General features: G+C 47.8%; 1 protein-coding gene across 1 annotated transcript in view; it reads right to left on the reverse strand.

The window, feature by feature from the left end:
* Positions 1-502: 502 nt before the first annotated feature.
* The window catches only part of nin (ninein (GSK3B interacting protein)), a 162,069-nt gene continuing 137,530 nt past the window's right edge, over positions 503-25,041 (reverse strand). Inside the window, exons 24-29 of the mRNA XM_055641229.1 lie at positions 22,418-22,597; positions 19,227-19,367; positions 16,914-17,027; positions 12,295-12,453; positions 5,442-5,555; positions 503-2,308 (exon numbers count right to left, since the gene is read on the reverse strand). Of these exons, the coding sequence (XP_055497204.1) occupies positions 2,096-2,308; positions 5,442-5,555; positions 12,295-12,453; positions 16,914-17,027; positions 19,227-19,367; positions 22,418-22,597 (921 nt within the window). The 3' untranslated portion in view covers positions 503-2,095. The remainder of the gene's footprint in view (positions 2,309-5,441; positions 5,556-12,294; positions 12,454-16,913; positions 17,028-19,226; positions 19,368-22,417; positions 22,598-25,041) is intronic.

Genomic DNA, 25,041 nt, shown 5'->3' on the forward strand with positions numbered 1-25,041 from the left:
ATAGAAAATAGGTGCAGGAGTAGGCCATTCAGCCCTTTGAGCCTGCACTGCCATTCAATGTGATCATGGCTGATCATCCAACTCAGTATCCTGTACCTGCCTTCTCTCCATACCCCCCGATCCCTTTAGCCACAAGGGCCACATCTAACTCCCTCCTAAATATAGCCAATGAACTGGCCTCAACTACCTTCTGTGGCAGAGAATTCCACAGATTCACCACTCTCTGTATGAAAAATGTTTTTTCTCATCTCGGTCCTAAAAGATTTCCCCCATATCCTTAAACTGTGACCCCTTGTTCTGGACTTCCCCAACATCGGGAATAATCTTCCTGCATCTAGCCTGTCCAACCCCTTAAGAATTTTGTAGGTAAAATGGCCTCCCCTTTATTCTTAGAATGTGGCCCCTGGTTCTGGACCCTCCCAACATTGGGAACATTTTTCCTACATCTAGCTTGTCCAGTCCTTTTATAATTTTACACGTTTCTATAAGAAAGAAGATTGGCTTCTGTACACGACAATGTTTATTTTGTACAAAATTAAATATTAGATAATATGATACTCCGGGTACTTTTGCAGGTTAATGGGGTTTCCGGAAGTTTGAAACACTAATACTGTGACATGTTTCATCGCAGGAGAATCATAAATATAAACACATATTTCCCCCCCCCCCCCAAACTTCTTCATTGTACCACTTTATATTCTTGCTTGCAAGTTTCATAAGTTAAAAATAATGCATATCTTACAGTTAAATTATCACAGTTAATACTTTGGTTAAAAAATAAGCTAGATGTCAATATGTACACAATGGTGGAACGCTGCTGGCTCTGTTTGGCTTATCTCCTTGCATACAGCTTTGGGTTGGCTCATCTGCGCTCGGTTACAGCATTTAGTCTTTGGCCTACAATGTTCGAGGAATCGTTGAGCAGAAATCCCACCACCAGTCAGTTGTTTACATGTGTGCAGGGAGGAACTGCAGATGCCGGTTGAAACCACAGGTACAAAAAGCAGGAGTAAAAGCCCTGTCCCACTGTACGAGTTCATTCCAAGAGCTCCCCCGAGTTTAAAAACAAATCAAACTCGTGGTAAGCACGGAGAATGGACGTAGCGGGTACGTCGGAGCTCGGGGGCGTCTCTTAGCGGCTCGTAGCACTAACGGCAGGTACTCGGGAAGACTCGCTAACGGCAGGTAAGCACGAGAACACGTTGAAAAATGTCCACGAGAGCCCCGAGTACCGACGAGCGGCCATTACCGTAAATCTCCGAGTTCGAATCAGGGCAAACTCGGGAGAACTCTTGGAATGAACTCGTACCGTGGGACAGGGCTATTACTCAGCGGGACAGGCAGCATTTCTGGAGAGAAGGAATGGGTGGCGTTTCGGGTCGAGACCCTTCTTCAGACTGAGAGTCAGGGGAGAGGGAGACTAGAGATAGGGGCAGTGCTTAGGAGAAATGAATGGAAGATATGCCAAAAGCACTGATAATCAAGGAAATGCGGAGCCCACAATGGTCCATTGTTGGCTGTGGGATAGGTGACATCGGAACTCCACAGAGCAACAGTAAAACTAGTACGAGACTAGGGTGGGGGAGGGACGGAGAGGAAGGGTTACTTGAAGTTAGAGAAGTCAATGTTCATACCGCTGGGGTGTAAGCTCCCCAAGCTAAATATGAGGTGCTGCTCCTCCAATTTGCGCTGGGCCTCACTCTGACAATGGAGGAGGCCCAGGACTGAGGCCTGCCTAGGCCTACACGATCTCCCGGGTGCCACACACTTTAACTCCCCTTCCCACACCCATCCTGACCTTTCTGTCCTGGGCCTCCTCCAACTCATCCATCCCCTCTCTCCGCCCCTCCCCCACCTCTTCCTCCCTTCCAGAGATGCTGCCAGACCCACTGAGTTGCTCCTGCGTTTTGAGGGATTGAAGGATTCCCAGCCTTTCGAAGCGCAGCCTTGGGGACGGAATATCTGCAAGTGCCCAGTGCCAAGATGCTGGCGTTGTGGGAAACGCAGGCACACACTGGGCTAAATATTGGATTGATAAAGTGCGGTAGTGTTTCAAGCTTTGTCCTGCTGCGCACGGCTTCAGTTAGCGGCTGCGTTACGACGAGTAACAGGTGGAAGTTGCAGACAGCGAGGGGGCGGTCAGGTCTTTCAGCAGTTTGTTTAGGCCCGCGATGTTCTCCTCCAGCAGGTAGTTCTTCTTCTCCGTCGTCTGCTGTCTTTGCTCTGACATTTCGAGGGCCTTGAAGAGCTGAGCATTTTCAACGTACAAGTCCTTCACCATTTCATCTGTCTTTATGTTCTTCGACAGCTGCGAATCAACACGTCATAATGTCATAAGTGATAGGAGCAGAATTAGGCCATTCGGCCCATCAAGTCTACTCCGCCATTCAACCATGGCTGATCTATCTCTCCCTCCTAACCCCATTCCCCTGCCTTCTCCCCATAACCTATGACACTTGTGCTGATCAAGAATCTATCTATCTCTGCCTTAAATATATTCACTGACTTGGCCTCCACAGAATTCCACAGATTCACCACCCTCTGACTAAAGAAATTCCTCCTCATCTCTTTCCTAAAGGAACGTCCTTTAATTCTGAGGCTATGACATCTTGTCCTAGACTCTCCCACTAGTGGAAACATCCTCTCCACATCCACTCTATCCAAGCCTTTCACTATTCTGTACATTTCAATGAGGTTCCCCCTCATTCTTCTAAACTCCAGCGAGTACAGGCCCAGTGCCGGCAAATGCTCATCATAGGTTAACCTACTCATTCCTGGGATCATTCTTGTAAACCTCCTCCTCTCCAGAGCCAGTATATCCTTCCTCAGATATGGTGCCCAAAATTGCTCACAATATTCCAAATGCAGCCTGACCAGTGCCTTATAGAGCCTCAACATGACATCCCTGTTTATGTATACAAGCCCTCTTTAAATAAATACTAGCATTGCGTTTGCTTTCTTTACTACCGATTCGACTTGCAGATTAACCTTTCGTGAATCGTGCACCAGCACTCCCTTTGCACCTCTGATTTCTGGATTCTCAGCCCTAGTCTGTCTTTATTCCTACTACCAAAATGCATCTCCACACTTTGCTGCACTATATTCCATCTGCCCACTCTCCCAATCTGTCCAACTCCTTCTGCAGAGTGCCTGCTTTCTCTACACTACCTCCCCCTCCACCTATTTTCATATCATTCACAAACTTGGCCACATAAAGCCTGCAATCCCCTCGTCCAAATCATTATTATACAACGTGAAGAGTAACGGCCCCAGCACCGAGCCCTGCGGAACTCTGCTAGACAATGGCAGCCAACCAGAAAAAGCCCCCTTTATTGCCACACTCCTGCCATCCAGCCAACCTGCTATCTATTTCAAGTGTGTAAGAAGGAACTGCAGATGCTGGTTTGAACCGAAGATAGACACAAAATGCTGCAGTAACTCAGCAGGACAGGCAGCATCACTGGAGAGAAGGAATGGGTGACGTTTCGGGTCGAGACCCTTCTACAGACCGGTTAGGGATAAGGGAAACGAGAGATATAGACGGTGATGTGGAGAAATAAAGAACAATGAATGAAAGATATGCAAAAAATATCTGCTGTTTGATACCGTGGACTCTCAGCTTCATTAGCAGCCTAACGAGTGGCACCTTATCAAAGGGAATCAACAGGTCATGAGGTCATAAGTGATAGGAGCAGAATTAGGCCCATCAAGTCTACTCCACCATTCAACACTGGCTGATCTATCTCTCCCTCCTAACCCCATTCTCCTGCCTTCTCCCAATAACCCCTGACACCTGTACTAATCAAGAATCTATCTATCTCTGCCTTTAAAATATCCATTGACCTGGCCTCCACAGCCTTCTGTGGCAAATATTTCCACAGATTCACCACCCTTTGACTAAAGAAATTCCTCCTCATCTTCCTAAGGAACATCCTTTAATTCAGAGCCTATTACCTCTAGTCCTAGGCTCTCCAACTGGTGGAAACATCCTCTCCACATCCACTCTATCTATGCCTTTCACTGTTTTCTATGTTTCAATGAGGTCCCCCCTCATTCTTCTAAACTCCAGCGAGTACGGGCCCAGTGCCGACAAACGCTCATCATAGGTTAACCTACTAATTCCTGGGATCATTCTTGTAAACCTCCTCTGGACCCTCTCCAGAGCCGGCACATCCTTCCTCTGATATGGCACGCAACATTGCTCGCAATATTCCAAATGCGGCCTGACCAGCGCCTTATAGAGCCTCAGCATTACAGGAGTTACAGTTACACATGAGACAATCCACTCATTGCTGCTTTGAAACAAGTGTGAGATCACAGACATACACCTCTTCTTTCATACATAAACTTCTGTTTCATTACAATCATTATTTGTATAATTTAGATCAATTTGATTGTTATCCCTCTCTGTATATTTATTTTCAATTAAAAATATGTCAATTTTTACTTTAAAAAATCTAGTTAAGGAAGAATGTATTTAGTGTTTACAAAACAGGAACCTCGAGGGTAGAGGGCCGAGGCTTCCAAAACTAGAGGCCAGAGGCTTCCAAAACTAGAGGGCAGAGGCTTCTAAAACTAGAGGGCAGAGGCTTCCAAAACTAGAGGGCAGAGGCTTCCAAAACTAGAGGGCAGAGGCTTCCAAAACTAGAGGCCAGAGGCTTCTAAAACTAGAGGGCCGACACTTCTGAAAGTAGAGGGCCGAGGCTTCTGAAACAAGAGGGCCGAGGCATCTAAAACTAGAGGGCTGAGGCTTTTAAAACTAGAGGCCCGAGGCTTCTGAAACTAGAGGCCAGAGGCTTCTGAAACTAGAGGGCTGAGGCTTTTAAAACTAGAGGCCCGAGGCTTCTGAAACTAGAGGCCCGAGGCTTCTGAAACTAGAGGCCAGAGGCTTCTGAAACTAGAGGCCCGAGGCTTCTGAAACTAGAGGGCAGAGGATACCACAATTAGAGGGCCGACGGTTTCAAACCTAGAGGGCTTAGTGTTAAGGTGTTTCCATGCTGGACCGGTCCAAATTGTCTCCTGCTTTCAATGTAACTGGAGCAAAGAGCAAAGTAACCACAATAAATGACACACAAATTAGTGAGGCAATCCATATTTTGGACACTGGCCCAGGGTCCACGTGAGTGGCAAGGGTGTTTTGTTTAAAAAAAAAGACACAGAGTGCTGGAGTAACTCAGCATGTCAGGCAGCATCTCTGTGGAGAATGTGGACAGGTACAAAGTGCTGGAGTAACTCAGCGGGTCAGGCAGCATCTCTGGAGAACATGGATAGTTTAAGGACAGGTACAAAAACTAGTGAGTATGACACTATTGACACCAAGAATGTACAAAGTGTTTTTTGCCCAGTTTCTGTTTTGTATGTATTTTTTGCATAAAGTCTATTTTGAGATAATTTTTTTAAAAATCAATAGACCACACACACACACACACAGTGCAGCATACCTGTTCCTTGAGTTGAATAACTTTGTCCTGGAGTAGTAACTTTATATTTCTTAACTTATTTTCAACATCATGCATTCTTTCCTCCATCTTTTTCAGCAGCTGCTCATACGCCTCCTGGAAGAAGAGGAATTCATTGTAATTGGGTGTTTACAGTTCAAAAACACTGCAGATTCATTTGTTTTTGACTGAGTTATAGAGCATTGATACAAGTTATAACATCGGTCACGGTGGCGCAACGGTAGAGTTGCTGCCTTACAGCGAATGCAGCGCCGGAGACCCGGGTTCGATCCCGACTGCGGGTGCTGTCTGTACGGCGTTTGTACGTTCTCCCCGTGACCTGCGTGGGTTTTCCCCGAGATCTTCGGTTTCCTCCCACACTCCAAAGACGTACAGACTTGTAGGTTAATTGGCTTGGTAAATGTAAAAATTGTCCCTAGTGGGTGTAGGATAGTGTTAATGTGCGGGGATCGCTGGTTGGCGCGGACCCGGTGGGCCGAAGGGCCTGTTTCTGCGCTGTATCTCTAAACTAAACTAAATTTAATCCAGGAATGTTTCTTAAATGACAAAATTCTATGTATTAGTTAAGCCATTTTAGTCCACAAATGATTAAGAACATCGGCATGACCTTAATGAGGTGTGCAAGATCGTGAGGGGCATGGATAAAGTGAATGCTCACAGTCTTTATGCCAGGGTAGAAGATTCTAAAACTAGAGGGCAAACACTTAAGATGAGAGGGGAGAGATTTAAGAGGGACCTCAGGGGCAACTTTTTCACTCAGAGGGTTAGACCATATCTGGAACGAGCTGCCAGAGGGAGCTATCAAAGCAAATACAATTACTCTGTTTAAAAGACATTTGGACATAAGAAAGATTCAGAGGGCTATGGGCCAAATGCAGGTACATGGGACTAGCCCAATAGGTCATCTTGGTTGGCATGGAAACGAGAACCAGCATCTGATAACAAACATTTCACTTAGAAAACGGTAAAATCTTCATTAGAAATCTTTCTTTCATTTAGGGTGGGTGTGCAAAACATATATAAAATAACTAAATTATTCCAACAAATATATATTATTAAAAAAAATTCTAAGTAAATATATGAAAGGAACATTTAAGGGTAGCACGGTGGCGCAGCAGTAGAGTTGCTGCCTTACAGCGCCAGAGACCTGGGTTCGATCCTTGCTACGGGTGCTGTCTGTACGGAGTTGTTACATTCTCCTTGTGACCTGCTAGGGTTTTCTCCGGGTGTTTAGTTTAATTGAGAAATACGGTGCAGAAACAGACCCTTCGGCCCACCGAGTCCGCACCAACCAGTGATCCCCGCACATTCACACTATCCCACACACACTTGGGACAATTTACATTTACACCAAGCCAATTATTAACCTACAAACTCGTACACCTTTGGAGTGTGGGGGGGAACCGAAGATCTCGGAGAAAACCCATGCGGTCACAGGAAGAATGTACAAACTCCGTACAGACAAGCACTTTTAATCAGGATCGAACCTGGGTCTCTGGCGCTGTAAGGTAGCAACACTACCGCTGCGCCACCGTGCCGCCCTGAAACCGGGAGTTCCTGTTTCCTCCCACACTCCAAAGACGTAAGTTAATTCGCTTGATAAAACCCCTATCCCACTGTACGAGGTAATTCAAGAGTTCTCCCGAGTTTTCCCTTGAATCGAACTCGGAGAATGTCCGTAGTGGGTCCGTAGGAGTTCGTGGATGTCTCGTAGCGGCTCGTACGGGTAAAAAGTAACAATTTTTTTCATCGCGTGTATTTTTTTACTCGTGGACATTTTTCACAGTGTTGAAAAATCGTCACGAGTTTACCGGATTTCCCGAGTACCTACCGTTACTCGTACGAGCCGCTACGGGACATCCACGAACTCCTACGGACATTCTCCGAGTTCGAATCAGGGGAAAACTCGGGAGAACACGTGAATTACCTCGTACAGTGGGACAGGTTCTTAAAATTGTAAATTGTCCCTAGTGGGTAGGATAGTGTTAGTGCGCGGGGATCGCTGGTTTGTGTGGACCCGTTGTTTCCGCGATGTATCTCTGAACCAAACTAAAATCAAGAGACTAAAAATGTGTGCCATTCATGGAAGTGCTCCCTAAACCTGGACATTAGGACCATCTCTCTCTCACTCAGCTAACAATCCAAACACTGGATATTTCTACCGTTCACATGGCTGGGAGCCGGGAGTGATACTCAGACATGAAACAGGGCACAACTAACAACAGGAACCATTTGTTCCCAAAGCACAAAGTACAACTATCTTATTTTGGAACTTCAGCTACATATTTGACAAGTGTGTTGGATAAAGTGAACACTCAGTCTTTTTTCCCCAGAGTAGAGGATTCTAAGAAAAATTCAATGTTACATCAAATTTTACATAGGTCACACTTAATGGTTTTTCCACCCGCTGATCTGATTTCTATTTTTACATTAAATAATTAATAACACATAATTTTTCTGCAGAAAATGTGACTATAATGTCAAAGCTGAGAGCATTTTCTCCCTTTGATAAACAGTTTTAACAGATTAAGTGCCCATGTTCCTGTAAGTTTAGTTTGGTTTAGAGATACAATGCGTAAACAGGCCCTTCGGCCTGCGCCGACCAGCGATCCCCACACATTAACATTATCCTACACCCACTAGGAACATTTATTTTTACTTTAACCTACAAACCTGTACGTCTTTGGAGTGTAGGAGGAAACCGAAGATCTCGGAGAAAACCCACGCAGGTCACGGGGAGAACGTACAAACTCTGTACTTACACCGAAGATAGATACAAAATGCTGGAGTAACTCAGCGGGACAGGCAGCATCTCTGGAGGGAAGGGATGGGTGACGTTTTGGGTCGAGGTCGTTCCTCAGACTGAGAGTCAGGGGAGAGGGAGACACAGAGATAAGGAAGGGCAAGGTATGAAAACGACATCAAAGGGGATGGTGATCAAGGACACCATGTGAGAGGCGGCGTGACTCATTGTTGCAGCGGCCCCTACAGCCTGTCTGTCTTTATTTTATTTTTTGTCTAGTTAAATGTAGTTGTTTGTGTTTTTTAATAGTGTTTTTAACTGTGTATATGTGGGGGGCGGGGGGGAAGGGGAAAACTTTTTAAAATCTCTTCCCTGTACGTGAGACCCGACCTTTTTCCTGTCGGGTCTCCGTTGTCGTTGGGGCCTAGCACCGTGGAGCGGCCTCCAACTGGAACGGCCTGGAGGCTCCAGTCACGGAGCCTGCGGAGCTGCGGATTTACCATCGTGAGGCTGGTCGGCATCGGAGCGTGGGGAGCGGTGGTGACTCGCTGCTGCGGCCCGACCACGTAGCTCGGAGGCTCCAGCTGCAGCCGCAGGTCCGGTGGACTGTCGGGACATCGGGAGCTCGCAGGTCCGGGGGGAGAGACCGCTTTCCGGAGCTCCCGCAACGCGACTTCTCCAGCCCGTGTCGCGGGTTTGGAACGACCCGGAGCGGGGCCGTTCATCGCCCGGCGCGGCTTCATGGCCGTGGGACATTCCAGCGCCCGCCGGGGGCTCCAACTTTGTGACATTTAGACCGGGAGCGAGGCCGTACATTGCCCCGCGCGGCCTAAAATGGCCGTGGGACTTATCATCGCCCGCCTGTGGCTTCGACATCGGGAGAGAAATGGAGAACAGGGGAGAGAAAAGACTTTGCCTTCCATCACAGTGGGTTCACTGTGATGGATGTTTTTGTAAATTGAATTGTGTGTATGTCTGTAGGATATTGTCTTTGTTTATATGGCTGTGGAAACGCAGTTTCGTTTGAGCCTCAATGAGGTTCAAATGACATGTAATAAATATTGATTGATATTGATTGACAATGTCGAACAGATCATTGTTAGCTCGGGGAAGCTGACAACGAAGCATACAGAGATAAAATTTAATCAGGAAGAAAGTCAGACTGGTTGGAGAACTGGGAATGGGGAGGGATGGAGAGGGAGGGAGAGCAAGGGGTTGCTTGTAGTTAGAGATGTCAATGTTCTTACCGCTGGGGTGTAAGCTGGCCAAGTGAAATATGAGGTGCTGTTCCACCAATTTGCGCTGGGCCTCACTCTGACAATGGAGGAGGTCCAGGACAGAAAGGTCAGTGTGGAAATAGGAGGGGGAGTTAAAGTGTCCAGCAACCGGGAGATCGGGTAGGTTCAGGCGGACTGAGCGGAGATGTTCAGTGAAACGATCGCCGAGCCTACGCTTGGTCTCGCTGATATACACGAGTCCACGCCTGGAACAAGCGGATACAGTAGATGAGGTTGGAGGAGGTGCAAGGGCATGGTTTGCTCTTAGGAATGGACTCAACTTCACACATCTCTCACAATGCCACACAGACACTACAAATACTACTGGAGGCCAGGCAAATTAAAAATACTTTCCTTGAAAAGGAAAAAGGACTAAAGGAACACGATAATTGACAGCCATATTGTTGTACGATGGTGAAAACTTGTTCTTCACCCACGATATTCACTCTGGGGACTGAATGTGTGAGGCCACTTGGATAGAGTCAGAGAGTCACGCAGCACGGAAACAGGCCCTTCGGCCCAACTTGCCCACCCCGGCCCACATGCTCCATCTACACTAGTCCCACCTGCCTGCACTTGGCCCACGTCCCTCTAAACCTAGAGTGTAGGAAGGAAGTGCTGGAGTAACTCAGCGGGCCAGGCAGCATCTCTGGAGAGAAGGAATTTTCAGGTTGTTTCAACCTGGACGTTTCATGTTGAGACCCTTCTTCAGACTGAGAGTCAGGGAAGACGGAGACACAGAGACGTGGAAGGACAAGGTGTGAAGCGAGACATCAAAGATGATGCAGATCAAGGAAAATGTAGAAATAACTGCAGAATAGGGGGGCACGGTGGCGCAGCGATAGAGCTACTGCCTTACAGCGTCGGAGTCCCGGGTTTGATCTGACTAACTGCTGGCTGTACGGAGTTTATACGTTCTCCCCGTGACCTGCACGGGTTTTCTCCGAGATCTTCGATTTCCTCCCACACTCCAAGGGCCTACAGGATTGTAGGTTAATTGGCTTGGTGTATGTGTCAAATTGTCCCTAGTGTGTGTAGGGTGGTGTTAATGTGCGGGGATCGCGGGTCGGGGCGGACCCGGTGGGCCGAAGGGCCTGTTTCCGGGCGGTATCCCCAAACTAAACTAAAGATCATTGTTAAGGGCCCGTCCCACTGTACGAGCTAACGCAAGAGTTCTCCCGAGTTTGCCCTGATTTGAACTCGGAGAATTACGGTAATGGCCGCTCGTAGGTACTCGGGGCTCTCGTGGACATTTTTCAACACGTTGAAAAAATATTCACGAGCTTACCGCGTTTCCCGAGTACCTGCCGTTAGCGTTACGAGCCGCTAAGAGACGCCCCCGAGCTCCGACGTACCCGCTACATACTTACCACGAGTTTGATTTTTTTTTTAAACTCTTGAAAGTGGGACATCCCCTCTAGCTAGGGGAAGGTGTCAACGAGGCATACGAATATAAACCTTTCTGTGTGTCAGTCTCAGCCAACTATTCACGGTGTGCATCTACCCAGTCACGCAAGTTGTTCCTAGTTATAATTGTAGTCACATGCATGTCTTTGTATGGCTGTGGAAACGGAGTTTCGTTTGAGCCTCACTGAGGTTCAAATGACATGTAATAAATATTGATTGATATTGATTGACAATGTCGAACAGATCATTGTTAGCTAGGGGCTTTTCCCACTGAGAGTAGGGAAGATTCAAACAAGGGGGCATGACATGAGAATTAAGGGACTGAAGTTTAGGGGTAACATGAGGGGGAACTTCTTTACTCAGAGAGTGGTGGCTGTGTGGAATGAGCTTCCAGTGAAGGTGGTGGAGGCAGGTTCGTTTTTATCATTTAAAAATAAATTGGATAGTTATATGGATGGGAAGGGAATGGAGGGTTATGGTCTGAGCGCAGGTATATGGGACTAGGGGCGATTATGTGTTCGGCACGGACTAGAAGGGTCGAGATGGCTTGTTTCCGTGCTGTAATTGTTATATGGTTATATGTATCAATCAGCATAGTCTTTGTGGCCAACATTCATAGTGCGGCTGGCTCTTGGTGGAAGGAACCAATTTCCCCCATGTGATTGTTCCTGGGGGAGAGGTAAACGCGCATGCTTCCTGGTTTATCCCAACTCTGCCACAGGCTCCTCACGCCCCTGCCCTGGGCTCCTTCAAGATGACACAGATGCAAACCAAGTGTCACGCCAGCAGTTAGTAATAAAAAGATCTAAAGAGGATAGAAGAACATCCGGGGGAGTCCAAGAGGATGGGATCCGTTGGAGATGGGAGATGGGTGATCACTGGGTGGTGAGGCCTCCTTCCCATGGAAAAAGGCCCGGAGGCAGAGGTGACGGAAGAAGACCTCTACAATGTGCGGACCCGGGACTCGTTGAGGTGGGGTCGGAGGGGAACAAAGGTGAGGCCTCTGCTGAGGACAGACCATTCTGTATCAGAAAGGGGGAGGTTGGAGGGGGATGGCGAACACATGACAGATGCTTAAGAAGGAACTGCAGATGCTGGAGAATCGAAGGTTACACAAAAAAGCTGGAGAAACTCAGCGGGTGCAGCGGCATCTATGGAGCGAAGGAAATAGGCAACGTTTCGGGCCGAAACGTTGCCTATTTCCTTCGCTCCATAGATGCTGCTGCACCCGCTGAGTTTCTCCAGCTTTTTTGTGTAATCACATGACAGATGCTGCCTGACCCGCTGAGTCATTCCAGCTCTTTGTGTCCATCTTCGCTGTGTTAGCCATCGGTGAGAGTGGACATGCAGTGGTGGATGCAACAAACACTCTCTCTCTCTGTCTCTCTCTCTCTCTCTCCAACTTCACCTGCTGCGTGCTGCTCTCCGCGGCGCTCACATGCAGCTGCTCCTGCAGCTGCGCCAGCTGTTCCTTGGGCACCATGGACAACATCTGTTCCCGCATCTGCTGCAGCTCCCCGGCTGCGTGCGTCTGGCTGCACGACAGGCTGGACTTTGATTGCAGCAGCTGCAGAGAGAAATGCAACCAGTCACATGCGTGGAGACCGGGAGATGAGCTTACAAGGCGGGGGGGGGTGTACGGTTTAGTTGATTGTCACGTGTACCGAGGTACAGTGAAAAGCTGTTGTTGCGTGCTAACCAGTCAGCAGAAAGACAATGCATGATTAAAAACGAGCCATTTACAGTGTATAGATACACGATAAGGGAATAATATTTAGTGGAAAGTAAAACCAGCAAAGTCTGATCAAGGATAGTCCGAGGGTCATCAAAAAGGTAGACAGTAGTTCAGCGCTGCTCTCTGGTTGTGGTAGGATGATTCAGTTGCCTGATAACAGCTGGGAAGAAACAGTCCCTGAATCTGGAGGTGTGAGTTTTCACACTTCTGTACTTTATGCCTGATGGGAGAGGGGAGAAGAGGGAGTGGCCGGGTGCATATAATGTGTACACACTTAGAGGAGGGGAGAGGGGGTGTATTGGGGTTTATTTGAGATTGGGGACTTCAATGTTCCTAGCATAAGCTACCCAAGCAGAATACAGGGTGCTCTTCCTTCTGTGTGTGTGTGTGTGGCCTCAATGGCAGAGGCCCAGGACAGAGAGGTCAGTGTGGGATGGGGGAAGGGGAGTTACTGTAACATGGCTTTTAATCTCACCAGAGCACTTGGCTGCAAGCATCACTCCCATCTCATCTGCAGCCTTCGATACAGTGAACCATAACATCCTGCTCACCAGACTCAATGACCTCGGCATTGAAGGCTCTGCACACAGCTGGCTCTGTTCCTACCTTTCCAACAGATCCCACTTCATCTCTCGCCATAACCACACCTCTGCTACAGTCACTCAAGGCATTCCCCAAGGCTCCGTACTCGGCCCCCTCCTCTTCATCATCTACATCCTCCCCCTTGGTCAGATACTCCGCCACTTCAACCTGGACTTCCACTGTTACGCCGATGACACCCAGATCTACCTCGGCACCAAATCCCCAAACAGCCCCCCCCCCTCCCCCATATCAACTCCTGTTTGTCAGCTGTAAAATCCTGGATGCAACATAATTTCCTCAAACTCAACAGCAATAAAACAGAATTCCTCCTCATAGGCTCCAAATCCACACTCAGCAAAATCAATAACCCCACTCTCACCATCGACGGCACCACTGTCTCCCCATCTCCCCAGGCCCGCAACCTTGGCGTGATCTTTGATTCCACCCTCTCCCTTGAGCCTCACATCCGCCATGTCATTAAAACCTCCTTCTTTCATCTCCGCAACATCGCCAAACTCAGACCCTCTCTCACACATCCCGCTGCTGAAAGTCTCATCCATGCCTTCATCTCCTCCCGACTGGACTATTGCAACTCACTTCTCCTTTGCATCAGCTCCACCTACTTCAACCGACTCCAACTGGTCCAGAACGCAGCCGCCCGACTCATCACCCACACCAAATCCAGGCATCACATCACTCCAGTCCTCAAACAACTTCACTGGCTTCCCATCTCCCACCGGATCACCTACAAAATCCTGGTCCTCACCTACAAAGCCCTCCACCATGTGGCCCCCCCCATATCTCACTGACCTCCTCTCCCCCTACCAACCCTCACGGTCCCTCAGATCCACATCAGCCGGTCTCCTCTCCATCCACAAGTCCAACCTCCGCAGTTTTGGGGACAGAGCCTTCTCCAGGGCAGCTCCCAGGCTCTGGAACTCCCTCCCCCAACTGATCCGCAATTCCGTGTCCCTCACCATCTTCCAGTCCCACCTCAAGACCCATCTCTTCACCTCTGCCTATCCTTAGCCCCACGTGCCGTCCCTTTTCATCTGTGCATTAATTGCCTCATACTGTGTTTTGTATTGAATTCTGTCTTTACTTTGTGTGCTAGTCATGTCTCTACTATTTATTTAATTCCCCTTACATGTTTTTCCTCTACCTGCTAAATTTTTGTAAGGTGTCCTTGAGACTCTTGAAAGGCGCCCATAAATAAAATTTATTATTATTATTATTGCACAAATTTCAACCTGTGCTGTCTGCGTGGTGTTTGCACGTTCTCCCTGTGACCACGTGGGTTTCCTCCGGGTGCTCCGGTTTCCTCCCACATCCCAAGGACGTCCGGGCGTGTAGGTTAATTGTCCCTCTGTAAATTGCCCCGAGTGTGCAGGGAGTGGATGCAACAGTGGCAGAACATGGAACTAGTGTGGACGGGTGATCGATGGTCGGCGTGGACGCGGTGGGCTGAAGGGCCTGTTTTCATGCTGTATCTTTTCAATCAATCAACTAATTTGAACTACAGGTGCACAACCTTTTATCCGAAAGCCTTGGGACCAGACACTTGTCGGATTTCGGACATTTTCGGATTTCCGAATGGAAGATTTTTAGCGTAGATTAGGTAGGTAGCGCGGGCGGCTTGAAAAGTCTGGAGCAGCTGCCTCCTCCCCGGAGACTGGGGAATCATTGTAAATCATTGCATAAATGTTAGTCAGTTAGTTTGGAGGGATTTTATGTGGTGGTGGTGGTGGTGGTGGTGGGGTGAAGGGGGAAACTTTAATTCTTAGTCCCCTACCTGGTCGGCGACTCCCAACATCGCGGAGCTGGGGGCTCCGTCCGGCCGCGGGTGGCGCCGGTTGTAGCTCCGACCCCGGCAACTACCCCTGGCTGCGAGGCGCTCCAAATCCAGCGCCGCCCGCGTCCGCAACTCCGCGAATGTTGGGAGAAGGCGGCCTCCGCGCCCTGGAGCTTACCGCACAGCGACCCGGTAAGGCATTGCCCGCTCCCCGCTGGTATCCCAGCGCTGCGACGCCGCTGACTCCCAATATTTGCGGAGCTCGGGTGGGGGGCGTCCGGCCGCGGCGGCGGTGGATTTGGAGCGCCTCGCAGCCAGGGATAGAGTTGCCGGGGTCGGAGCTACAACAGGCACCACCCGCAGCCCCAGCTGGGAGTTGAGCGGCCACAGCGCTGCGGAGCTTACTGCACGGCGACCCGGTAAGGCATTGACCGCTCCCCGTCTCTCCGACCAGGTAGGGGACTAAGAATTAAAGTTTACCCCTTCAACCCCCCCTTCACATAAAAGCCCTCCAAACTAACTGACTAACATTTAAGCAATGATTTACAGATGTTTAAGTGTCTCCCCGGTCTCCGGGGAGGAGGCAGCCGCTACAGTAGTACAGACCTGAGTTGACCGTGGGTCGTTTCGGGTCAAGTTTGGCGCCAAACGCGAGCTTTGGTGTGCCGATGACATCCTGGAAAAAATGGCCGGTTTTCGGAGGTTTTCGGTTTCCGGAACACCGGATAAAAGGTTGTGCACCTGTAGTTTGGTTTGGAGATTCAGCGCGGAAACAGACCCTTTGGCCCACCGAGTCCGCGCCGACCAGCGATCACCCCGTACACTTGCACTATCCTATACACAATTTACAATTTTGTTTTTACTGAAGCCAATTAACCTACAAGTCTGCACGTCTTTGGAGTGTGGGAGGAAACCGGAGCATTCGACACGGTCACAGAGGGAACGTACAAACTCTGTAATTAGGATTGAACCTGGGTCTCTGGCGCTGTAAGGCAGCAACTCTACCGCTGCGCCACCATGCCACCCCACAGGTCAATACAGAATCATAATGACTGATCATTTCACTGGTTGTTAGTGTGCTTACAGGTCTGTAAAGCTTCAGCAAGCAAGGGCGGCATTGTCCACAGTGGTTCAGTTTCTGTTCAATTTCAGTTTAGTTTATTGCCACGTGTACCGAGGTACAGTGAAAAGCTTTTGTTGCGTGCTAACCAGTCAGCGGAAAGACAATCGATCCATTTACAGTGAATAGATACATGATAAGGGATCATAGTTGAAGTAAGAGATGTTGCTGTAGGAGTAGAGATTTAAGAGTGACTGTAATATGTGATTGTAGATCTGCGGCTGGCAGGCAAAGTGTCGCTTGGGTTGGGCACCATCTTGGGAAATGTCGCCCAGGTTGGGCGCCATCTTGGGAATTGTCACCTGGGTTGGGCGCCATCTTGGGAATTGTCACCTGGGTTGGGCACCATCTTGGGAATTGTCGCCTGGATTCGGCGCCACCTTGGGAATTGTCGCCCAGGTTGGGCGCCACCTTGGGAATAGTCGCCCCGGGTTGGGCGCCATCTTGGGAATAGTCGCCTGGGTTGGGCGCCATCTTGGGAATGGTCGCCCAGGTTGGGCGCCATCTTGGGAATGGTCGCCCAGGTTGGGCGCCATCTTGGGAATAGTCGCCTGGGTTGGGCGCCATCTTGGGAATTGTCGCCTGGGTTGGGCGCCATCTTGGGAATTGTCGCCCCGGGTTGGGCGCCATCTTGGGAATGGTCGCCTGGGTTGGGCGCCATCTTGGGAATAGTCGCCTGGGTTGGGTGCCATCTTGGGAATGGTCGCCTGGGTTGGGCGCCATCTTGGGAATGGTCGCCTGGGTTGGGCGCCATCTTGGAATCCGGTGCAGGGGGTGGTCGATCTCTCTGGGCCTCACCTGCTCGCTGGTCCCCAGCAGCTGGCTCTCCAACTGGATCACCTTCGCCCGTAGACTCTCCTTCTCCGCACACTCCACTTGCAGCTCATGTTCAAGCGAGGACAAGAGGCTCATCTGCGGGGAACACAGTTAGCTCTCTGGGTCACTGCCATCACTCTGCATGAAGCTCAACACAAAATCATTGCAATCCACCTCCCGCCAAGGCACAGAGTGCTGGAGGGACTCAGCGGGCTCAGGCTGCATCTGTGGAGGGAATGGACAGACGACGTTTCGGGTCAAGACCCTCCTGGGATCGTGGGGAGAAAGCTGTACGAGAGGTGGGGGAGGGGCAGAGTTTCACCCCCCTCCCCCCACACACTATCAGAAGGGTCCCGATCAGAAACATTCGCCTCTCCACCTTCTCCAGAGATACTGTCCGACTCCAGCACTTTGTGTCTTTCATCGAAAACCAACATCTGCAGTTTAGTTTAGAGATACAGCGTGAAAACGGGCCCTTCAGCCCACCGGGTCCGCGCCGACCAGTGATCCCCGCACTAGGGACAATCGTTACATTTACCGAGCCAATTAACCTACAAACCTGTATCTCTTTGTGTGGGAGTGTGGGAGGAAACCGAAGATCTCGGAGAAAACCCGCGTGGGTCACGGGGAGAACGTACAAACTCGGTACAGGCAGCACCCGTAGTCGGGATCGAACCCGGGTCTCCGGCGCTGCATTTGCTGTGAGGCAGCAACTCTACCGCTGCGCCACCGTGACCGCACAATTCCTTGGGTCTCCACTGACAAGTGACAGGTGGATACAGGCAGTGGCGGAATGGCCAGGGTATCAGCTTGCCCGATGGCAAGTGGGCCCCTGATGAAGTGGGCCTCCTTTGTCTCCTGGCAACCAATATTTTTAGACCCAGTGGGGGGTGGGAAGAGGGGTATTATTTGAAATGGAGGACGTTAATGTTCGTAGCATTGGGTTGCAAGTTTCTCCTGTCTGTGTGTGGCCTCACTCCAGCAATGGAGGCGGCCCAGGACAGAGAGGTCAGTGTGGGAATTGGGAGGGGAGTTAAAATGGCTGTTTATTGTTCGTTGTGTCAGGATCTTATTATGAATGTTCGGAGTTCAGATCCAGAAGTATTTTCTTTATTGGAATAAGGAATTATCAACATTTTATTTAGTCGGGGGGGTGGTGAATCTGTGGAAGTCATTGCCACAGAAGGCTGTGGAGGCCAAGTGGGGAGAAGGGGAGAATATGGGGAGAAGGCAGGAACGGGGTACTGATTGTGGATGATCAGGCCAAGTCAGTGGAGATATTAGGGCGGAGATTTAACCATATAACAATTACAGCACGGAAACAGGCCATCTCGACCCTTCTAGTCCGTGCCGAACACGTAATCTCTCCTAGTCCCATCTACCTGCGCTCAGACCATAACCCTCCATTCCCTTCCCATCCATATAACTATCCAATTTATTTTCAAATGATAAAAACGAACCTGCCTCCACCACCTTCACTGGAAGCTCATTCCACACAGCCACCACTCTCTGAGTAAAGAAGTTCCCCCTCATGTTACCCCTAACCTTCAGTCCCTTAATTCTCATGTCATGTCCTCTTGTTTGAATCTTCCCTACTCTCAGTGGGAAAAGCTTTTCCACGTCAACTCTGTCTATCCCTCTCATCATTTTAAAAACCTCTATCAAGTCCCCCCTTAACCTTCTGCGCTCCAAAGAATAAAGCCCTAACTTGTTCAACCTTTCTCTGTAACTTAGTTGCTGAAACCCAGGCAACATTCTAGTAAATCTCCCTCTGTACTCTCTCTATTTTGTTGACAAATTTGACAGATTCTTGATTAGTACGGGTGATACAAGGTACAAGATACATTTATTTGTCACATGTTGGTACAGTGAAATGTGTGGTCGCCATACAGCCATACAAATAAATAATAAAGAGCATAGGACACAATAGTATTTTTTTAACACAGACATCGCCACACAGCGGGATCGAATTCCCACTGTGAGGGAAGGCCCCATTCAGGGTGTCAGGGGTTATGGGGAGAAGGCAGGAGAATGGGGTTAGGAGGGAGAAATAGATCAGCCATGATTGAATTGGGGGAGAAGACTCGATGGCCTAATTCTGCTCTTAGAACGTGTGAACATACAAACCCGCCATGCGGTCACAGGGAGAACATGCAAACTCCACGCCGACAGCACCCGAGGTCAGGATCGAACCCGGGTCCCTGTGAACTTGCAAGCTTAGGAACACTAGCCCCACCTCATCTTGTTAATATTCTGCAGGAATGACTTTGCTGGTTTCATTGCCAACACACCAACCTTCGTGGCGAGATCCTTCTGGACCTGATCGTACTCTCTCTTCATGCAGAGTCTCTCCTGCTCAGCTGCTTTAAGCACCGTGGACTTGGAGTAGTGTTTCTGGTGTTTGAGAGTTAACATTGCAGACTCCAGTTGTTTCATCTGTGGGAAGAGAACACATGAACTCAGCTTTCTGGATTGACATTTTTTGTAAATTTGTGTAAATTCATCATATTACAAAACCATGTAAAATCATGTTATCGTGTAAAATCCAGTTTACTCTGAAACAAACTGATTCTTACACGGACTTTCCTCTTGTGTGTCGTGAAGATGCTGGTTTCAACCGAAGATAAGACACAAATTGTTGGGGTAACTCAGCAGGACAGACAGCATCGCTGGACAGAAGGAGTGGATGGAGTTTCAGGTCGAAACCAAGGCTATCCACTTTGATGGCAAGAACAGGAAGGTAGATTATTATCTGAGTGGTGGCAGATTAGGAAAAGGGGAGGTACAACGAGACCTGGGTGTGCTTGTACATCACTGAAATTAAGAATGCAGGTACAGCAGGCAGTGAAGAAAGCTAATGGCATGTTGGCCTTCATTGCGAGAGGATTTGAGTTTAGGAGCAAGGAGGTCCTACTGCAGTTGTACAGGGCCCTGGTGAGACCACACCTGGAGTATTGTGTGCAGTTTTGGTCTCCTAATTTGAGGAAGGACATTCTTGCTATTGAGGGAGTGCAGCGTAGGTTCACCAGGTTAATTCCCAGGATGGCGGGACCGACATATGATGAAAGAATGGGTCGACTGGGCTAGTATTCACTGGAATTTAGAAGGATGAGAGAGGATCTTATAGAAACACGTAAAATTCTTAAAGAATTGGACAGGCTAGATGCAGAAAAAATATTCCCGATGTTGGGGGAGTCCAGAACCAGGGGTCACAGTTTGAGAATAAGGGGGAGGCCATTTAGGACTGAGACGAGGAAAAACCTTTTCACCCAGAGAGTTGTGAATCTGTGGAAATCTCTGCCACTGAAGGCAGTGGAAGCCAATTCACTGGATGTATTCAAGAGAGAGTTAATTTAGTTTTGAGGACTAAAGGAAAGAAGGGATATGGGGAGAAGGCAGGAACGGGGTACTGATTGTGGATGATCAGCCACGATCATATTGAATGATGGTGCTGGCTTGCAAAGCCAAATGGCCTACTCCTGCACCTATTGTCGATGTTTCTATGTTTCAGACTTCAGTTACAACCCGAAACGTCACCCATTCCTTCTCTCCAGAGATGTTGCCTGTCTCGCTGTTACTCCAGCATTTTGTGTCGATCCTTCTTCTTGTGCTCGACTATAATCAGCAACTGGGGGACGTGACCTTGAGCAGGAACTTATCAAAGTGCCTGGAAAATAAATCAGTGGTGTGGAGTCTGCCCACAGCAGCAAACTGCTCTGCTCCCGCTTCCCACTATCGAGGCGATCTACATAGAGTGGTGGACACTGCCTGGTCCATCACGGTTGCTGACCTCCCCGCCATCGAAGGGATCTACAGGAGGTGCTGTCCCTGAAAGGCAGCCGGCATCATCAGAGACCCGTATCACCCTGGCCGCGCTCTCATCTCACTGCTGCCATCCAGAAGGTGGCACAAGAACTTAAACTGTGACCTCCAAGTTCAGGGACAGCTTCTTACCAGCAACCTATCGCAACTTTTGCACAGACTTCTGCTCAGAGTTGGGAAATGAAGAAGCAGAGGTCATAGGTTTCATCCGAGGGGGGAAAGATTAATAGGAATCTGAGGGATAAATGTTTTTACACAAAGGGTGGTAGAGACAATGACAGAGGTGGAAATCGCTATCAAAACATGGGGGGGACATAATTTCTTGGTAGGTGCGCATGCCCGCACTCGCACACGCTCGCATGCGCAGACACACGCACGCGCATGCATGCGCATACACACGCACGAGAGGCTTTGGAGGCTTCGGCCGTGGGCCCTGTGGACGGTAACATTGGGAGCTGACCAGGTTGGCGACCGACTCCGAACTCCAGCAACAGCAGCTTCGTCTGCCCCGAATCGTGGGGCTTTTTTTTTTTTTAATATTTTATTTTATTAGAAGTAAGCACAGTCATATGGCACCAAAGTGCCTAATATATATTTTCATAATACATTTTATGTACAACTTCTTTTTTTTTTTTTTGTTACATTGAAAAAAGATGAGAATAAGAAAAAGAAGTTAGATAGTAAAGGATAGAAAGATGTGAAATATATAGTGTGTGAAGAAAGAAAACGAGTAAATGAAGAAAGTTGAGAGAGAAAATAGTGAAAAGAAAAGGAGATCATTATTTATAATCTTGACCAACCCTCGTCCAGTCCTGAAACAGTTATTTTTTACAATCGTGTTGCACCATATGATTCCAAAAAAACGACGAATGGAGACCAACTCGTTATGAATTGGTCTGATTTATCCATTAGGAGGAATCGCATTTCCTCAAGATGAGCGGTGTCCAACATACTTGCAATCGTGGGGCTTGAATTGGCCCGTTCGCTGGTCCTTTCATCGCCCGGCGCGGCTTAAAATCGGCCGGCGGGGGCTTCAACGTCGGGAGCCTCGATCACCTTGACGCAGCAGTTTGATTTTAAGCTGCGCCAGGTGATGAAAGGCCCCGCAAACGGGCCGATTCAGCCCTTAGAAAGCGTCTGATACCCGATTGAATCTTTCAAAAGCGAGAGAGAGGGAGAAAGGGAACCCTTAAACAAATAAAAGAGGGAGAGGGAGAAAAAAAAAAAGCTAAATGACGAGTGACTGTGAATGAAGGACTTACCTGTAAGCCAGCCAGGAAACCCGTTCGACCGAAGCCCTTAATGACCTGACCTGTTTAAATCCGATACTCGTTTAAATCTTTCCCATCCACCAATACATCCAATTAGTTCAAATGGTAATTGTACCCGCATCAGACAGCTTTAACAAATTCTGCGTGAATACCTTCAGTAATACTTGAAGGTCAAAACACAATTGGTAACACATCGTGTTAATATGATGTTAACAGAGACATTTAACAAGCGCTTAACAGTGACACCCCCACTGTCTCGCGGAAAGCGGAGATTTTCATAGATTTTTTTCCACCAAATTTCAAAATCCGGATTACAAAACATGGGGGGTTTGTCCTCCACCTCTCAAAACATTGGGTGGGACGCATCGGGAGCACGCTTCTTCTCTCAGTTACCTTCTCCCTGGCAAGGTGCAGCTCCCCTCTCGTGTGCCTCCCCTCTTGATGCAACCTCTCATTTTCCTCCCGCAGTAATCTCTGCTCCTGCTCCACCAGCTGAGCCAGGTCGTGGCCGTAGGACATCTTCTGCCGCTGCCGGAGATCGGCACAATGTAGGCTGTCCTCCAGCGTCTGAGTCTGCAAATCCCCGAGCACAGAGAGCGGCCGTCAGTGAGCGCGGACACAGTGAAGACCAACGCCAATGTGAACACCAACACCAACACCAACATTTTACACATTATGTAAAAGAGTATGTGTGTTATGATTGTGTTTATAATTTGTTTGGTTGTTTTGTTGTTTGTCTTTTGCACAAAAGTCCGCGAGCATTGCCACTTTCATTTCACTGCACATCTCGTATGTGTATGTGACAAATAAACTTGACTTGACTTGACTTGAAAACCAACATCAACACCAACATCAACACCAACATCAACATCAACATCAACACCAACATCAACACCAACATCAACATTAACATCAACATCAACATCAACACCAACATCAACACCAACACCAACACGAACATCAACATCAACATCAACATCAACACCAACATCAACACCAACATCAACATTAACATTAACATTAACATCAACATCAACATCAACACCAACACCAACATCAACACCAACACCAACACGAACATCAACATCAACACCAACATGAACATCAACATCAACACCAACATGAACATCAACATCAACATCAACATCAACACCAACATGAACATCAACATCAACACCAACATCAACATCAACACCAACATGAACATCAACATCAACACCAACATCAACACCAACATCAACATCAACACCAACACCAACACCAACCCCAACATCACCATCAACATCAACACCAACACCAACATCAACATCAACACCAACACCAACATCAACACCAACACCAAACACCAACATGAACATCAACATCAACACCAACATCAACACCAACATCAACACCACACCAACACCAACATCAACATCAACACCAACATCAACATCAACATCAACATCAACATCAACATCAACACAACAACAAACATCAACACCAACATCAACAAACATCAACATCAACACCAACACCAACATCAACATCAACACCAACATCAACACAACAAACAACAACATCAACACCAACACAAACACAACAACACCAAACATCAACATCAACATTACACCAAACATCAACATCAACACCAACACAACAACACCACCACACACAACACCAACACATCAACATCAACACACAACATGAACATCAACATCAACATCAACATCAACATCAACACCAACATCAACACCAACATCAACATCAACACCAACATCAACATCAACATCAACATCAACATCAACATCAACACCAACATCAACATCAACACCAACATCAACATCAACACAACAACAACAACAACAAACAACAACAACACCAACAACAACATCAACATCAACACCAACATCAAAATCAACACCAAAACAACACCAACATCAACACCAACACCAACACCAACATCAACATCAACACCAACACCAACATCAACATCAACACCAACATCAACATCAACATCAACACCAACACCAACATCAACACCAACATCAACATCAACACCAACATCAACATCAACATGAACATCAACATGAACATGAACATCAACATCAACATCAACATCAACACCAACATGAACATCAACATTAACATGAACACCAACATCAACATCAACATCAACACAACAACATCAACACAACATCAACATCAACATTAACAAACACCAACATCAACATCAACATCAACAAACACCAACATGAACATCAACATCAACATCAACATCAACACCAACATGAACATCAACATTAACATGAACATCAACATCAACATCAACATCAACATCAACACCAACATCAACATCAACACCAACACCAACATCAACATCAACATCCAACATCAACATCAACACCAACATCAACATCAACATCAACATCAACATCAACATCAACACCAACATCAACATCATGAACATCAACATCAACATCAACATCAACACCAACATCAACATCAACATCAACATCAACACCAACATCAACATCAACATCAACATCAACATCAACATCAACATCAACATCAACATCAACACCAACATCAACATGAACACCAACATCAACACCAACATCAACATCAACATCAACACCAACATCAACACCAACACCAACATCAACATCAACACCAACATCAACATCAACATCAACATCAACACCAACATCAACACCAACAAAACATCAACATCAACACCAACATGAACACCAACATCAACATCAACATCAACATCCAACATCAACATCAACATCAACACCAACATCAACATCAACATCAACATCAACATCAACATCAACATCAACATCAACATCAACACCAACATCAACATCAACATCAACACCAACATCAACATCAACACCAACATGAACATCAACATCAACAACATCAACACCAACATCATCAACACCAACACAACATCAACACCAACATCAACATCAACATCAACACCAACATCAACATCAACATCAACATCAACATCAACATCAACATCAACA

This window comes from Leucoraja erinacea, chromosome 9, assembly GCF_028641065.1.
Source record: "Leucoraja erinacea ecotype New England chromosome 9, Leri_hhj_1, whole genome shotgun sequence".
Lineage (NCBI taxonomy): Eukaryota > Metazoa > Chordata > Chondrichthyes > Rajiformes > Rajidae > Leucoraja > Leucoraja erinaceus.